This window comes from Rattus rattus, chromosome 5 (assembly GCF_011064425.1).
Source record: "Rattus rattus isolate New Zealand chromosome 5, Rrattus_CSIRO_v1, whole genome shotgun sequence".
Lineage (NCBI taxonomy): Eukaryota > Metazoa > Chordata > Mammalia > Rodentia > Muridae > Rattus > Rattus rattus.
Window position 1 is genome coordinate 69,579,415 of NC_046158.1, and position 18,643 is coordinate 69,598,057.

The 18,643-nt window shown below is 39.2% G+C and overlaps 1 protein-coding gene across 1 annotated transcript; it reads left to right on the top strand.

Moving 5' to 3' along the window:
• Positions 1-679: 679 nt before the first annotated feature.
• LOC116900380 (olfactory receptor 5I1-like) lies at positions 680-1,633 on the top strand. Its single transcript, XM_032902128.1, has one exon. It carries the CDS (start codon positions 701-703, stop codon positions 1,631-1,633), a length of 933 nt encoding a protein of 310 aa, XP_032758019.1. The 5' UTR covers positions 680-700.
• The last annotated feature ends 17,010 nt before the right edge of the window (positions 1,634-18,643 follow it).

Below are 18,643 nucleotides of genomic sequence, written 5' to 3' on the forward strand. Positions count from 1 at the left end.
CATTCAAAGAAAATTAGGGAAAGAGGTATGACTTTTTGTGTGTTAAACTCTGAATAAGATAATGATTTATTGGTCCATTTCAATCATTCTCAGATTATTGATGAGCCTCAGACATGGTAGATGTTTTTCTTTCTGAACATCCCTTAGCTTCTGAGGAACAAATCTAATACTCACAAAATAAACATCCCTAGTTTTATTTGATTTTTATTTTATATTATTAATAATAGTTGAATAATTCTAAGGACATCCCTTGTTCCTCACCTGGAAACCACCTCTTAAAGTGAAAAATAGTCCTTCAACTCCTTTTCTGTAGATTCTTTTGGAACTTAGATATATTTATCTTCTTCAGAAATTGATGAGAGAAAATATTGAAAACTGACAATATTTTTTTACAGTTGTAAAACTACACACCAAGTAACCTGCTGACAATGTTGATAGCGAGCCAATGAGATTAATAGTCAACTGTCATCTATATTAAGAGAGCACAACAATGTGATGGTGAATGTGATGAATAATTTTAAGAAGACATGAATTCCAATTTAACATCAATATTGGAAATGTATTAATTTAATATGCTATAATTCTTACTCTATAAGTATGAAGTAGATTATAAATCACTTTTCTGTTAATTTTAAAATGTTTCTGTGTTTATTCCATTTTTATTTTACCTAGGCTGCAGAAACCAAAATTTCTACAAATAATGCACCTGGAGAACATCACTGTGAAGACTGAATTCCTTCTCCTGGGATTCAGTGATCACCCAGAACTCCAGACTCTTTTATTTGCTGTGTTTTTCTCCATCTACTCTGTTACTCTGATGGGGAATGTTGGCATGATCTTATTGATCACAGTCAGTCCTAATTTACACATTCCCATGTACTTTTTCCTCTGTATTCTGTCCTTCACAGATGCATGCTACTCTTCTGCCATTGCCCCCAAATTACTTGTGGATCTCATTTCTGACAAGAAGGTAATTTCTTACAATGGCTGTGCTACACAATTGTACTTTGTCTGCACTCTGGCTGACACAGAATCTTTCCTTTTGGCTGCTATGGCTTATGACAGGTACATTGCAATCTGTAACCCCCTGCTTTATACTGTAATTATGTCCAAGAGAGTCTGTACTCAGCTAGCATTTGGTGCATTCTTAAGTGGAACTATGAGTTCAATAATCCATACTACTAATACATTCCAGTTGTCATTCTGCTCCAAAGAAATTAACCATTTCTTTTGTGATATTTCTCCACTCTTCTCTCTGTCATGCTCTGATACCTATATACATGACATAATATTGGTGGTTTTTGCAAGTTTGGTGGAAGCTCTATCTCTTCTTACTGTTCTCCTCTCTTATACGTATATTATTGTGGCCATTTTTAAAACAGGTTCTGCAGAGGGAAGAAAGAAAGGGTTCTCTACTTGTGCTTCTCACCTGACAGTAATCACTATTTATCATGGCACCCTGATTTACATTTATGTGCGTCCTAGTACAGGACATTCAATGGATACTGACAAAATGACCTCTGTGTTCTATACATTGATTATACCCATGCTTAACCCCTTTATATACAGTCTCAGGAACAAAGATGTCAAATTTGCCTTCAGAAAAATCATTAGGAAGAATGTATTTTCTTAGGTAAATAAAGATATGTGTCACAAATTTAGCAAATTTCTTCAGTTTCTCCTTCTAAAATTTGGCAAAGTCAGTTGAATGTTTTATTTCCCCAACTGTATGTATAATGAATTTCTATTAAGAAAGCTCAGTGTCTAACATTGAAACTGGGCATCATCTGAAGATCATTTTTTAAAATTTATTTTTACACTCCAGATATTATTCCCCGAACAGTCCACTTTCTGACTGTTACACATCCCATTCCCTCCCCGCCCCGTCTCTATGATGATGTCCCCACCTCACCCATCCCACCAGACCTCTAAATTTCTTGGGGCCTCCAGTCTCTTGAGTGTTATATGCATCTTCTCTGTCTGAACCCAGAACCAGGAATCCTCTGTTGTATTTGTATCATGAACTTCATCTCATCTGGTGTATGCTGCCTGGTATGTGATCCAGCGTTTGAGAGACCTCGAGCATCATGGTTAATTTAGGCTGCTGGTTCTCCTACAGTGTTGCCCTCCTCCTCAGTTTCCCCTAGCTTTTCCCTGATAGAACCAGAGGGGTCAGCAGCTTCTGTTCATTGATTGGGTGCACATATTGGCATCTTGTTGGGGCTTTTAGGAGGGCAGTCATGATAGGTTCCTTTTTGTGAGTGTACCATTACCTCAGTAAGGGTCAGGTCTTGGGGCCTACCTTTGCATTGGATCCCACTTTGGGCCTGACACTGGACCTTCTTTTCCTCAGGCTCTTCTCCATTTCTATCTGTGCATTTCTTTCAGGCAGGAAGAATTATCAGTCAGAGCTTTGACTTTAGAATAGCCTTCCCATCCCTCACTTGATGCCCTGTCTTTCTGCTGTAGGTGGGCTCAACAAGTTCCCCCTCCCACTATAGGGCATCTCATGTAGGGTCCACCCCTTTGAGCCCTGAAAATCTCTAACCTCCCATGTCTCTGATACATTCTGGAGGGTCCTTCTAACCTCCTATCTCCTGAGATTGCCTGATTCCATTCTTTCTGCTGGCCCTCAGGACTTCACTACTTTTCTCCAACCCAATACCAGACCATGTTCACTTCTCACACCACCCTCATTCCCTTTCTCTCCTGTGTCCCTCCCTCCCTTTTTGTAGTTGCTTTCTTCTTCCTCCCAACTGGGACTAAGGAGTCCTTGTAGGACCAGATCTGGCCTATCTCAGGGAGGTCCCAGTCATGAAAACATGGAGACTGAGAGCATTACAATCAAGCAAAAGATTTAATGAGGCAGCACATCCGGGTGACCTGTAATAAGGACAGAAGCCACACCAAGTAACAAAAGCACTCACTTTTTATACACTTGTGAAGGACAGCCTTTGGCAACAGCTTGAGTTAGTCTTTGATGATGCACATTGACCCTTACATTCCTCAATGGTGAGATATCTTTGGTATGCAAATGGGAGACTTCTAAGGGTCCTTCCCTCTTCAAAGTTAACTCATTTCCTGGAACAGGGTTTTATCCTAAATTCTTTGGACAGGATATTATTCTAAATTCTTTGGAAATTCTCTCTGGTTAAGATAATGGGGAGTTCCAGCCACCTGGTGTTTTCCTTAAGGTGGCATTCATTATGTTTGTATTCACTATGTATGGATCTTACATCCCCCCCCTTTTTTTAAAAAAAAACTTCAATCCTGTAGCTATGTTCAGGGGTCTTGGGTAACTAACACATATTCCTCAGGTCTTGTCTCAGGGTCTCATTGTTAGCACAGGACCATCAGTTGTAGTGCACCTATTCTTTCTTTTATGAAGTTTATAAGCTTGTTCAATATGCGGGGTCTAAAGGTCAACAATAGCAGAACAAACAGGGGTCTTAACAAGATGGGTATGAGGGTGGTTAGCCAAGGGGATGAGTTAAACCAAGCTTTCACCAGCCCTGACTGTTCTCTCTCTTCAGTTTGGCTAGCCCTTCTCTCATCTTGGCCATCATGTCACAATTTGTACAACCCCAACTTTATGTCTCTTTAGCCATCTTATTCGATCTTTGCCTTTCTGAGTGAATCTGAATATATTCTCGGTTCCCCTGGTAGGGCCCCTCAGTACTGTAATTTCTTTTTACCATGATCAAATCCCAAGAGAAAGAGGGGTTGCAGTAGGTGTCTCCTGTAGTCTCACACCCCCCAGGTGACACAATAAAACTGGTGTGGACACCCACATCAGTGAACTGTCCAGTTTCTTCCATTGAGGGTAAACATAAGTGGGGGGGGTCTCCTGCAGTGACAACTCTGTGCAGGGAATGAACATCTTATCACACCCCCTCCCAGCCCAAAGCCCTCCTTCTCCCATATGGGCAGTTTGCTTCCACCAGCACTCCCGTCATGGGTGGGGATGTCTCACAAGAAATTCCAGCCACCAGCTGACAAAGATCAAAAGTGAGGTTAGGCCACTGGTGTTGAGGGGTTTGGAGGCAGTCAGGGAGGTGTCACTGTCTCCAGTTCCAGCAAAAACCACAGTCCAGGTTTGATAGAACGGCACATGTGGGCAGCAGGAGTCCCTGAGGAGTGAGGCTTTTGCAGGTTTCACATGGGATGAATGCACAAGGACTGCAATACCATCCACCCTAAGGCAAGAGTCCCTTCTACAGGGGTTCCAGCGACCTTGCCGAATGCCTCTGGATGTAAACCCAGTCACCAGTCTGGAAATGGTGAGGGGTCTCTGGCATTCCTGGAGCATATAAGACAGACAGGGCCAAATCTCATGTTGTATTGACTGAAAGGCTTGGAGCCCCAAGAAGCAGTTCCTATCAGTGAGTTGGGATACCTCTAGGGAGTGCCAAGAGGGTATCAAACAGAATTTCAAAACGGGTCAAGTTAACATGGTAGGGGGTGTTCTGGGCTCAGAATAGGGCCAGGGGAAAGAGCACTACTCAGTCAGCACCAGTCCCCAAGATCAACTTAATTAATGTCTATTTTAGGTTTCTGTTCATTCTCTCTACCTGCCCTGAGCTCTGGTGATGGTATGCACAATGGAGTTTCCAATTAGTCCCCAACATCTTTGTCAATCCCTGTCTTACTTTAGATGCAAAAGCAGGACCATTGTCCCATCCAATTACCTTGGGCACCCCAAACCTCAGGAAGGTTTCTTCTAATATCTTCTTGACTACCACAGTAGCTGTTTCCTGCTTGGTGGGGAAAGCCTCAACCAATTCAGAGAATGTATGTAAAAACACTAGAAGGTAATTGTAATCATATTTTCCTGGCTTAACTTCTGTAAATTTGGCTTCCCAACAAACTCCCTCGGTCTCTTTGTCCCGTTTGCTTTTGGCTACATAAGCATTTACTTGCTGACATACCTTCCACTGTTCTACTGTCTCTCTGGCTAAAACCCTAAGGTCTATTACATATACCTTAAGTGCTTGAATATGCTTCTTATCCCCTAAATGAGTCCTCTTGTGTATTTGGCAAAGTGAGTCTTTTGTTTGTTCTCTGGTGAGTATAGTTTTCCCCATTCACTGTGCCATTGTCCTTCCTTTTCTCAGCAATTTGGGCCTTTTCTTCTGTTGTACATTCCAGGTGAGGCCATCCATTACTCCAACCCTAGTTCCCAATGGCTGTCACTTGCAGGTCCATAATCAGTATAGGCTCCTGCATAGCCACTTATCGAGCCACCTGATCTGCCTGGTTATTGTCCCATGCCACTGAGTCTCTTCAGTTCTGATGCCCTCGGCAATGAATAATACTCACAGTTGCTGTTTCCATCATGGCATCAAAGAAATCCAAGATTTTCTGTGTTGATTTTTCTTGGTATATAACCCCATGGAGTGGGCTGTGGCAAAGGCTTCTGTGCTGATGTGCTGGGGGGTAGAGGTTCAGCCATCCTGGATGACATTTGCGTTGTCCAGCATGGCAGCACCCACTCATCTTTGATCTTCCTGAAGAAAACTGCTCCTCTCTGAGGGCAAGGTAGCCTCAGCTTCCAGCAGTGGCAGGTTGGTCGGTCAGTGGGAGAGGTCTTCCCTCCACCCATGGGCTTCTGCCAGTATTTGACACTCATGCTGTGGTGGCTCCAGGTTAGGATTGGTCAGCAAGGTGACCAGACTGAGCCCAACTGGTGGAGAATCTAGTCCATGTCAACTGACCGGTGGTCCCATCCTCCGAGTCTTTCCATTCAAAGGTGAAGTATTTTTGACTTTTGGGGGCCAAGCTCAGGCAGAAGAAAGCACCTTTCAAGTCTAAAATGGTGTACCAAATTCTGGAATGTGGCAAATAACTCAGAGTGTACAGATTAGGCACAGTAGGGTGGAAGCCAGCCACTTTACCATGGCTTATCTTTCCAAAGTCCTGCACTAGGTGATAATCATTGGTGCCCAGCTGGCAGGAGCTGTGTGTTCCAGGCAGAAGGACACTAAGAAAACCCCAAGGTGGAGGAGCTGGGAGATGTGTGGCATGATCCCTTCTCATGCTTCCCCGAACATCAGGTACTGGTGCACTGAGACAGGGTCAGTCTGAGTCTCAAGCTCCACATACACAGCCTGCAGCTATGCAAACATGTGGCTTAGCCTAGCCCTTTCAGTCCAAGCAAGAGGAACCTTTTTGCCATTTTGCAGAGCAAATCTCTCCTGACTAAGGGATAGGGGCAGTCAGGGATGACCATGAACAAGTGGGATACCCAGCCCACGCTCAAGTCTACCATTCGTCAAGTAGTCCATGTATATTGTTTAGTCTCTGTGGCCTCTTGGACCCACTAATTTTTTTTCCTTCCTGGGGACTGGTTCATCAGCTTGGAGGACTGAGTGTTGGGCACCAGTATGCAACAAGAATTTGGTAGGTTTCCCTTCCACTTTTAGGATTACCCTGGGCTCAGGGAGGGGGTCTGAACCCTATCCTCCTATTCACTGTCTTCCCTCAGGGCTTACACCCTTGCCTTTGGGAGCTCTTTTCCCAAGACCTGGGATTTCCTGCTCCAGGCTTCTGTTTGTTAAGGCACTCTTGAGCACAGTCGCCCCTCTCTATAGTAAATTCCTTTCCTCTCACCTTTCTTTTTGTAACTCTCTTTCATCTTCTTCCTTTTTCTTTTTCTGTTCTTTCTCCTCCTCTGTCTCCCTGTTATTGTAGACTTGTTCATCAGCCTGCACTAAATCCCTCAGTGACTTATGCTGTAGTGCCTCTATCCTCTGAAGCTATTTCCTGATAGCTTTAGTACCCTGGTCTATAAAATCCAAAGTCACACTTCACCCAATACAACAGTGGCTCTCTTGCTCCAGGTGCCCACAGCTGGTCCTAGTTCTGAGGGCCCTCCCCATGGTACCCCCTTGCTGGGGGCCTGAGAAAGGGTGGGGTAAAGGGATGCTGGATGAGAGCTCGAAGGAGATCTCTAAGGAGGGGTCGTGGGAACTTGGGCCATTTTAGTGGGGTAAGGGGTTAGAAGAGCCATCAGCAGAAGATCTGCAGTGGAAGATTGCTGGAGGATCTTCATTACAGACTTGGTTCTTCTTCATAGTCAGGACCTGCAAGAGTCGGAGAGACAAAAAACATAGTGGAACACGTGCTCCTGTGGCATGCAATATTTAGTATATATTTCATGTAAGATTGCCTTTTCACTTAAATTGTGTTTTATGCTAAATTTCTCCACAATGGTCAGTAGCAGATAAATCTTTTATCATTTCTATGAGAATGTATTATAATGCAGTTGTATCAAATTTACTCACTCTGACAACTCTTCCCAGATCTATCATACTTCACAATACATTCATTTTTGTGTCTTTCTTATTGTTCACTCAAAAGTGTGATCATTGGAGGAGCAGGGTAGTTGTAGCATCATAATAATTACCTTAGTATAAAAAAGTTGATTCATATATTTCCTCCTTTTCTTTTCAATTACAAATAATATAAAAACATTGTAGTTTTTTGTTCAGATAGAGCAAACTTTTGATTCTTTGATAACTAATCTTTTTTCTAAGCACATATTTATTTACAAAAGAAATTTGTGTTTTAAATTTCAACTCAATTATGTATATAAGAAATTTTATCAACTTTTTTGAATATGTATGTTGTCTATCCTTTCTATCTTGCTAGTTATATGTTGTTTTGTCTTCCACTTCCTTATTTGTCCATTCCTGTTCATCAAATAATTCAATGACATTGATGACAGTATCTGCCTTAGTGTCCTGAGTGCTTTTTTAAAATAAATATCAGTTTGCTATTGGTTGCTTTTAGTTTCATTTATAGAACTTTGATATTCAAAACTGTAAATTTTCCTTTTGTAGTGTTTTGACTTTATTCTTATGAATGGTCCTTTTGATAAAGGTATATTTAGGAAGATATTACTCAACATGCCTCTTTTGAAAATAATAATGTAATAATAATTGTATGAATATTTGTATATGCTATATAATCTTTTGTTAAAATATGTGTTTTTAGTGATCAGGGGTATTTAAATTACTTGATCTCTAATTATGGTGGTAAAATTATTAGAGGCATTTGTTGTAATGAGGGTACAGGCATAAACTGGAATCAAAGAGTTGGCGATGAAGGCTTATTTGGTTGTTTTTAGGGACAAATACTGTTTTGCAGGAATGGCAAAAAAGAAATGTCAAATATGAGGTTAAATAGAGAAAATAAATTAAATGGAAACATTATGATACTAAAAATGTTTGGAAAGTTTTGATGCTATACCGGGCTTCTATTCACTGAAGTAGGTAATATTTTTTAAGGAATAATTTCCCCAATAGATCTATAATATGATAGAGACCTGCGAAAGGGGCTTTAAAAAGTGAAGACAGGTTGACACCTTGATATTGAATGCAGTAACTATTTCAGCTTGAATAGCCAAGAGTAAATATTATGTGAACTACCTGATAGATCATGATTCTTTGTAGGTCAATGTGGCATTTCAACATGCCCCTTAGGCAAGGACTATATAGGCTAATATAAAATATAGTGCTTTAGTCTTCATAGTCAAATGTGGTTTGGGATGTAGAGTATGGGATTTAGACATCATTGTATTTAAAGCCTCAGCAGGAATATTAGATGTACTGCATGTATCACCATATGAAATCTTATGTACAGTTTTACCTAGTACTAAAGATAGCAAAAGGAAACATGGCATCATAGTTAAATGCTACGTAGATTTGCATTTGGAGCCTGAAGCTAGCAGTCATAGGTTTATTACGACCAAATAGACAGATGAATTTTAAAAGAACAGGGTTTGCGAAAAGTCTGTGCTTCATGACATGTTGATGTAAATATTATTATCTTTTAAACACTTAGGACTTGATTCTTCATATGGTTTGATATATTAGTAAACACTCTCTTGAATAATATTATATATGATAGTTTGTAATGTTTTCACTAACTCTCTAAGAGTTGGTATCTATGAGAATTGACTATAGCCACAAGTTGTTATATAAATAAGATAGAGGTTTGAACCCATATCTGCCTCAAGGAGTTATTTCTTTTTCCTTATGTAATACGTTTTTGAATTACAAATGAAATTAGCAGTACAAATATAGGATGCCTGAAAATATGTGTGGACGATTGATGTCTTCATGGAAGAATCTCTGGTTGCTTAAAGGTTCAGAACTTGAATTAATCACCATGACTATCAACAGCTCTGTACCTGATAATAGATTTTGCAAATTATTCATAAATTATAGCCATATGGTTCAGTATGTGGAATTTCATACTTGTAAGGTGATTCACAAGCAACTAAAACTTTTTTATTCTAGAAGAGTTAGTTGTATTTAATTCAAGAGTGTTGTAGTTCACTGTTATGCCACTTGTTTATCATGACCAAGGTCAGGGCTTCAACTTTTAACAGGCAAAAATTTCTAACCCAATCTAGATTACTAGGACCAGTTTTTATATCTAATTAGCAAGAGAAAATGCTTCAGAGAGTGAGTCATACAATTTAATGGTATAAAATATGAACATGATACATCTCTATATATTTACAAAGGTAAGTATGAAAAACAAACAGTCTTCCTAAAATGCATTACAGAACAAAGTACTGGAAGTGGGGCCAATATTAATTAATTACCACATAGTATAGGTACAAAGTGGGTATGAAAAGTTACTTGTATATATTTACTCTAAACTTATGTTTTAAAAGGTAGTCTGTCATGTATAATAACTCCTCCAGGTTACTCTTAAAGTGTTATTTGCCTGTATGTGAATGACATGTACAAAAAAAATGGTGTTCAAGGAACATAAGGGTTTATGTAACATAATACTCATAGAATGCTTCATGTCTCTTCTGAAACCCAACTAAGACAGTGACTGTTATGTTGTTGCTGTTGTGGAGCTCTTTGTTAGCTTTCTAAACAGTTACCATGTTCATGATATACACTCTTACGATTTTATATATTTCACAACTGATTTCTATGACAATTTTTATGCTATCTACTATATTTTAGTAGGTAGAGGAGATTCCAATGCATTCCTCTGAGAAATAATGGGGCAAAGTAATTACCTAGAGTTTCAAACCATGTTAACCAAATAAAGCTTGTTTCTCTAGAGCTTTGTTAATTGCTTGATGCATGTGAAAATTTTCTGTAGTCATGCTGGTCTACTTCTTCTTTTACATAACTCATTTATCTCACATGCTTCTCTTTCTCAGGACGTATCCTTGGCATAGGCTATCACGTACTCCAACAGTGCCGGGAGCCAAGCCCACTTATATGCCCTCTGTTTCAGGAATGTTCTCAGGAATGTATCAGTCCCATTTATATATCCTCTGTTTTTGGGAAACCTAGCCAGTTATCTTTCCTTATCTGAATTTTCACACCTGAAATTTGTGGCTTATGGTACAGGAACCAAAAGAACAATGGGAGGGTGGCGCTGGTGATGAATTGGTCTTGGGCCCTATGTGGCCTTTTTGCTTGCTTGTCTTTATAAGCCACTGCCCTGAAATAAAGTTTGAGAGCTTGATCAGACAAATGACTTGCTCTCCTTCTTTGCCCCTCCTGTCCCCCATTCTTTCACCCCCTCTCAGGTCTCCACTGAACCCCCTGCAGGTCAGGGCATGACAGCATCTAAACTTTTCTAAGGAATAATCTTGCCTGCCAAGTGGTTCCCATCCATGTTCCTATTAAGCTCGGAGAATGAGAAAAATGCATAGTGAAAAACAGATTAGTTCAAGAAATTTCTGGTGGTTCTTTAATCCTGTAAAGGATACAATTAAGGTAAATATTAAGACATCAGAAACAAAGAAGCAAGGTAAACACAAAGTAAAACTGTATTTATAAATTTGGACTTTCTAATAGCAGTTATACTTCTATACATATTAATCAGAGACTGAAATGAAGTCCTTATTTCAGAAAATATTTCGCACTGAATTGAACTTACTGTCAAGTGAGTTCAAAGGGTGTGGCTGGTGCCAAAAATAAATAAATAAGTCTGTTTTTCTAGACATAAATAGGAAATGCTGTTTGAAAAATGGGAACAACTCTGATTTATAGGAAAACCAGTATATTTCAATAACATGAATATAGTAGGGGAGTTTCACTACCTAAAATATTTTAATTTCTTTAATCACATAACATTGGTACAATCCATACTTATCAAATCCTTCTACCACCGCCACCTCTCCAGCTTCGCAGTTTCCCTATCTCCCTTATAGCTTATAGCTATATATATTATATATTCATATATATTATATATATTATATATTCATATATTATATATTATAAATTCATTTCCTTTTCACTCGCCTGTGTACTGGAGGCTATCCATGGAGATCTCTGACCAGGCCAGGTAGGAGGTTCAAGCCAAGAGTAAAGGATGCCAGTAAGGAGGGTTAATTGACTCTATCACTTCAGCTGCTGCCTCCACTGCTGCTGTCTCTGCTGTTCCTCCTAGCGACAACACTGGTCATGCTGCACTGAGCCTTCTTGACTGACCTGAGGGGGGCTGACTAGCCAGTAAGGGGGTGCAGGGGAGTTTCTGCTGGTGTTTCTGGAGAGCAGATCCCTTCCCTGGTGGTGGTGTTATAGCTCTTATGGCAGGAGCTCTCAGACAATGGAGTGATTCTCGCACACCTTTATTCTTTTGGACAGAATCTTTATTACAGCTGTGGGGTAGGTTGGCATCTGACAGTCGGTGGTGTCTATTGATTTGGTCTGAAAAGATAGAAAGCCCTCATCTATATGTAGAAGGGCTTGGGTTGTTGCCCCTACATAACTAATGACCACAAACCTCTCTAAAGAGGGGCTGTGGTGGGGGGCTGCACCTATAGCACAAGGGGCAGATGCCAGGAGCAGCAAAGCTCCTACCATCCCTCCATCCCTTAAGGTTCTCCAGGGCTTCTAGCCTTAGCGCAAGTAACAGGGTCATCAGGTTGGGAGCAACTGCCATTAGCCCCAGAGTCATTTTCTCAACCAAGGATAATTATGAGTACTAGTTTTGCATTACTTAACTTTACACACATAACCACAATATTGATTTTGTCAAGAAACTTGAGAACATTAAATGTCACAGTGAGAACCTACAACCAAATAAAGAATGTTTATGTTTAATAAAAACAAATGTAAATGGATACTTTTACATTTACATGTTCATAAGTGTTTGTACATTTTATATGTATATATCAACAATATATTTCTGTAAATAATACTACTTCTGCACCAAAATTTCAATTAAAAATGAAACTAAACAGCCATTTCAATTATGTGCATTATGACAAGTTATTTTGTGTACTTAAAAAATGATATTGGGAAAAATTATTCAGTTTAATCCCCTATGATTAGTTTCTGCCCTTTTTTTCTGTGAGATTTCTGAAATCTCAATCATTATATTTATTGACAGTTCATTCATTTTTCTTAATGAGCAGTGTTATAATAAAAGATGTATCAAATGTTATATATTTAATTCCTAGTAATGATAATCTGACAATTTTTTATGCATGTCAGTGTACATATAAATATAATTCTATGTCATTTAAAATAGGAAATATGATTTTTTTTTTCGGAGCTGGGGACCTAACTCAGGGCCTTGTGCTTGCTAGGCAAGCGCTCTACCGCTGAGCTAAATCCCCAACCCCAAGGAAATGTGATTTTTTGAAAGTGGTTCATAAAATAAGTATGAAAATGGTCTCCCCATTCAACTACCTTTCATTACCAAATGACAATGTAGACTTTTTTCTGATTAGCATACTGTGTTCTTTTTTTTTTCTTTCTCATGAACTATCATGGTGTCAACAACTATAACTTCATATGAACTCATGTAACCCCTTCAAAGCACACTACAATAATATTTCTAACTTTAGAAGCAAAATGGCCTAAGGAATACACAGATATATCTTCAGACTAAAATAACCAAGCTCTGAAAGTCAGCACACAGAAAACCAAGAAAGCAAATTTGAGAAAGCCAATGTTTTCCAAGCATCTTATGAACTGATACCCTTCATGGTACATTACACAGTGAATTACAAGAAACACTTTAAAACACAATATCTAACCAAAGAACCACTCTATTAACTCGAATTCTGGCATTAAGCCAAAATATCAGCATTGGGTTTTTTCCAATGTAATTAAGATATAGTTGGCAAATAATAAAGTATATTATGTGATATTTATATTTTTAAATGATTACTGCTTTCAGGATAATTAATATATTCATTACTTCACACAGTTATTGTCTTAGGGAAGATGATGAGATTATTTGGTACCTAATATATTGATAAACTTCAAATGTATAAATAATGCACTATGAACTATAGTCACACAAATATATAAAACAGAGGATATATGAGTAGAATGCCAATATAATAATACAGCTTATGAATCTTTCATTTGCTTTCTAAGTTATTGTAAGTAGTACCACAGGGGGAAAAAAAGAAAGAAGATATGTCCTGAGACACTGTCATACTCTTTGGACATACATTAAGAAGCAAATTTCTACATCCTATGGTGGTTCTAAAGGAACTTCCACATTGGTTTCCATAACGATGATACTCATTCACATTCTCCCTAACCATGGATCACTGCTACTCTTCCTACTCTTAATAACAGCTGCTCTACTGTCTTTGAGCATGAAACATTCCCTAGAGGCTTGTGTGTTTATTTGATAACTTGAACCTAAGGTGATTTGGTTCTGTTCTAAGAAGGTTGTAGAACCTTGGGGATGTAGAGCTTAGGTAGATGATATGAAACACTAACAGTTACTTATGGAGACTATAGTCTGACCCCTTTCCTGTATAAGCTCTTTTTAGTCTGAGGTCCACCAAGACGTGAGGAATCCTAGACATATACTCTGCCATCATTTGTTTGCTATCATTCCGGATCTTCTTAACTGGTGGGTCGGAATGAACCTTTTTTTCATTAAGTTGTTCCTGAAAGTTATTAAGTCATGCCAACGGTAAATGAAACTAACAAAATGATGTCACACTGAAGTTTTGAATTTCATTGTTTTATGATTCATGACAGCATTTATTCACAACCATTTTGGTATGATTTCTTTTCTTTTTTGGGGGGGGGTTAAATGGGTTACACAGTTTTAGATTTTTCTAATCATAGGTTAATACTGACAAATTATGCAATTTTCACAAATGTGCCATGCCCTCAAATATACATAGTGTCAAGTTCAACAATAGTGAGCATCCTGAATTGTAAAATGGCTTCCATCTTTATGATTTTTTTCTTTATTAACTTGAGTGTTTCTGATTTACATTTCGATTGTTATTCCTTTTCCTTGTTTCCGGGCCAACATCCCCGTAACCCCTCCCCCTCCCCTTCTTTATGAGTGTTCCCCTTCCCATCCTCCCCCCATTACCTCCCTCCCCCAAATAATCACGTTCACTGGGGGTTCAGTCTTAGCAGGACCAAGGGCCCCCTTCCACTGGTGCCCTTACTAGGCTGTTCATTGCTACCTATGAGGTTGGAATTCAGGGTCAGTCCATGTATAGTCTTTGGGTAGTGGCTTAGTCCCTGGAAGCTCTGGTTGGTTTGCATTGTTGTACATATGGGGTCTCGAGCCCCTTCAAGCTCTTCCAGTCCTTTCTCTGATTATTTCAATGAGGGTCCTGTTCTCAGTTCAGTGGTTTGCTGCTGATATTCGCCTATGTATTTGCTGTATTCTGGCTGTGTCTCTCAGGGCAGATCTACATCCGTTCCTGTCGGCCTGCACTTCTTTGCTTCATCCATCTTATCTAATTGGGTGGCTGTATAAGTATGGGCCACATGTGGGACAGGCTCTGAATGGGTGTTCCTTCTGCCTCTGTTTTAAACTTTGTCTCCCTATTCCCTGCCAAGGGTATTCATTTTCCCCTTTTAAAGGAGTGAAGCATTCACATTTTGGTCATCCCTCTTGAGTTTCATGTGTTCTGTGAATCTAGGGCAATTCAACCATTTGGGATAATAGCCACTAATCAATGAGCACATACCATGTGTGTTTTTCTGTGATTGGGTTACCTCACTCAGGATGATATTTTCCAGTTCCATTCATTTGCCTATGAACTTCATAAAGTCATTGTTTTTGATAGCTGAGTAATATTCCATTGTATAGATGTACCATATTTTCTGTATCCATTCCTCTGTTGGAGGGCATCTGGGTTCTTTCCAGCTTCTGGCTATTATAAATAAGGCTGCTATGAACATAGTGGAGCATGTGTTTTTGTTATATATTGGGGCATCTTTTGGGTATATGCCCAAGAGAGGTATAGCTGGGTCCTCAGGTAGTTCAATTTCCAATTTTCTGAGGAACCTCCAGACTGATTTCCAGAATGGTTGTACCAGTCTGCAATCCCACCAACAATGGAGGAGTGTTCCTCTTTCTCCACATCCTCGCAAGCATTTGCTATCACCTGAGTTTTTGATCTTAGCCATTCCCACTGGTGTGAGGTGAAATCTCAGGGTTGTTTTGATTTGCATTTCCCTTATGACTAAAGATGTTGAACATTTCTTTAGGTGTTTCTCAGCCATTCGGCATTCCTCAGCAGTGAATTCTTTGTTTAGCTCTGAACTCCATTTTTTAATAGGGGTATGTGTCTCTCTGGGTCTAACTTCTTGAGTTCTTTGTATATTTTGGATATAAGGCCTCTATCTGTTGTAGGATTGGTAAAGATCTTTTCCAAATCTGTTGGTAGTCGTTTTGTCCTAACCACAGTGTCGTTTGCCTTACAGAAGCTTTGCAGTTTTATGAGATCCCATTTGTTGATTCTTGATCTCAGAGCATAAGCCATTGGTGTTATGTTCAGGAAATTTTCTCCAGTGCACATGTGTTTGAGATACTTCCCCACTTTTTCTTCTATTACTTTGAGTGTATCTGGTTTGATGTGGAGGTCCTTGATCCACTTGGACTTAAGCTTTGTACAGGTTATAAGCATGGATCAATCTGCATTCTTCTACATGTTGACCTCCAGTTGAACCCGCGCCATTTGCTGAAAATGCTATCTTTTTTCATTGGATGGTTTTGGCTCCTTTATCAAAAAATCAAGTGACCATAGGTGTGTGGGTTCATTTCTGAGTCTTCAATTCTATTCCACTCGTCTATCTGTCTGTCTCTGTACCAATACCATGCAGTTTTTATCACTATTGCTCTGCAATACTTCTTGAGTTCAGGGAGAGTGATTCCCCTAGAAGTTCTTTTATTGTTGAGGATAGTTTTAGCTATCCTGGGTTTTTTGTTATTCCAGTTGAATTAGCAAATTGTTCTGTCTAACTCTTCGAAGAATTGGATTGGTATTTTAATGAGGATTGCATTGTATCTGTAGATTGCTTTTGGTAAAATGGCCATTTTTACTATATTAATCCTGCCAATCCAAGAGCATGGGAGATCTTTCCATCTTCTGAGTTCTTCTTCAATTTCTTTCTTCAGAGGCTTGAAGTTCTTATTGTACAGATCTTTTACTTGCTTGGTTAAAGTCACACCAACGTATTTTATATTATTTGGGACTATTATGAAGGGTGTCGTTTCCCTAATTTCTTTCTTGGCTTGTTTCTCTTTTGTGTAGAGGAAGGCTACTGATTTATTTCAGTTAATTTTATACCCAGCCACTTTACTGAAGTTGTTTATCAGCTTTAGTAGTTCTCTGGTGGAACTTTTGGGATCACTTAAATATACTATCATATCATCTGCAAATAGTGATATTTTGACTTTTTCTTTTCCAATCTGTATCCCCTTGATCTCCTTTGTTGTCTGATTGCTCTGGCTAGAACTTCAAGCTTCAAGTTTCTCTCCATTTAGTTTAATGTTAGCGACTGGTTTGCTGTATATCGCTTTTACTAAGTTTCGGTATGGGCCTTGAATTCCTATTCTTTCCAGGACTTTTATCATGAAGGGGTGTTGAATTTTGTCAAATTCTTTCTCAGCATCTAATGAAATGTTCATGTGGTTTTGATCTTTCAGTTTGTTTATTTAATTTATTACGTTGATGGTTTTCCGTATATTAAATCATCCCTGCATGCCTGGGATGAAGCCTACTTGATCGTGGTGGATGATTGTTTTGATGTGCTCTTGGGTTCGGTTTGCCAGAATTTTATTGAGTATTTTTGCATCGATATTCATAAGGGAAATTGGTCTGAAGTTCTCTTTCTTTCTGTGGTTTAGATATAAGAGTAATTGTGGCTTCATAGAATGAATTCTGTAGTGTTCCATCTGTTTCAGTTTAGTGGAATAGTTTGGATAGTATTGGTAAGAGGTCTTCTATGAAGGTCTGATAAAATTCTGCACTAAATCCATCTGGACCTGGGCTCCATTTGGTTGGGAGACCTTTAATGACTGCTTTTATTTCGTTAGGAGTTATGGCGTTGTTTAACTGGTTTATCTGTTCCTGATTTAACTTCGGTACCTGGTATCTGTCTAGGAAATTGTCCATTTCCTGTAGATTTTCAAGTTTTGTTGAATATAGGCTTTTATAATAAGATCTGATGATTTTTTGAATTTCCACTGAATCTGTAGTTATGTCTCCCTTTTCATTTCTGATTTTGTGAATTTGGACACACTGTTTGTGTCCTCTCTATATTCTGGCTAAGGGTTTATCTATCTTGTTGATTTTCTCAAAGAACCAACTTTTGGTTCTGTTGATTATTTCTATTGTGTGGCGGGAGGAGTTTCTTTTCTGGTCCAATCTGTTTGGAGTTCTGTAGGCTTCTTGTATGCTTATTGGCATCTCTTTCTTTACATTAGGGAAGTTTTCTTCTATGATTTTGTTGAAGATATTTTCTTGTCCTTTGAGCTGGGGGTCTTCATTCTTTCTATACCTATTATCCTTAGGTTTGATCTTCTCATTGATTCCTGGATATCCTGTATGTTTTGGACCAGTAGCCTTTTCCGTTTTAGATTATCTTTGACAGTTGTGTTAATGATTTCTATGGAATCTTCTGCTTCCGAGATTCTCTCTTCTATCTCTTGTATTCTGTTGGTGATGCTTGTATCTATAGCCTCTTGTCTCTTCTTTTGGTTTTCTATATCCAGGGTTGCTTTCCTGTGTTCTTTCTTCATTGCTTCTATTTCCATTTTTTATTCCTTCAACTGTTTGATTGTGTTTTCCTGGAATTCTTTCAGGGATTTTTGTGATTCCTCTCTATAGGCTTCTATTTGTTTATTTATGTTTTCCTTCGTTTCTCTAAGGAGTTCTTCATGGTCTTTCTTGAAGTCCTCCAAATATGATTTTAAATCTAGATCTTGCTTTTCTAGTGTGTTTGGATCTACAGTGTTTGCTTTGATGGGAGAATTGGGCTCCTATGATGCCATGTAGTCTTGGTATCTGTTTCTTGGGTTTCTGCGCTTGCCTCTCCTCATCAGATTGTCTCTGGTGTTACTTTGTTCTGCTATTCTGACAGTGGCTAGACCTTCCCTTAGGCCTGTGTGTCAGGAGTGCTGTAGACCTGTTTTCCTATTTTCTTTCAGCCAATTATGGGAACAGAATATTCTGCTTTTGGGCGTGTAGTCTTTCCTGTCTACTGGTCTTCAGCTATTCTTGTGGGCCTGTGTCCTTAGTCGACCTGGCAGGGCACTTGGAGCAGAAAAGTTAGTATTACCTGTGGTCCTGTGGCTGAAGTTGCTCATGGGGGACTGCTTTTGAGCTCTCCATGAGGGCAGCAACCAGGAGGGCCTGTGCAGCCTTTTCCAG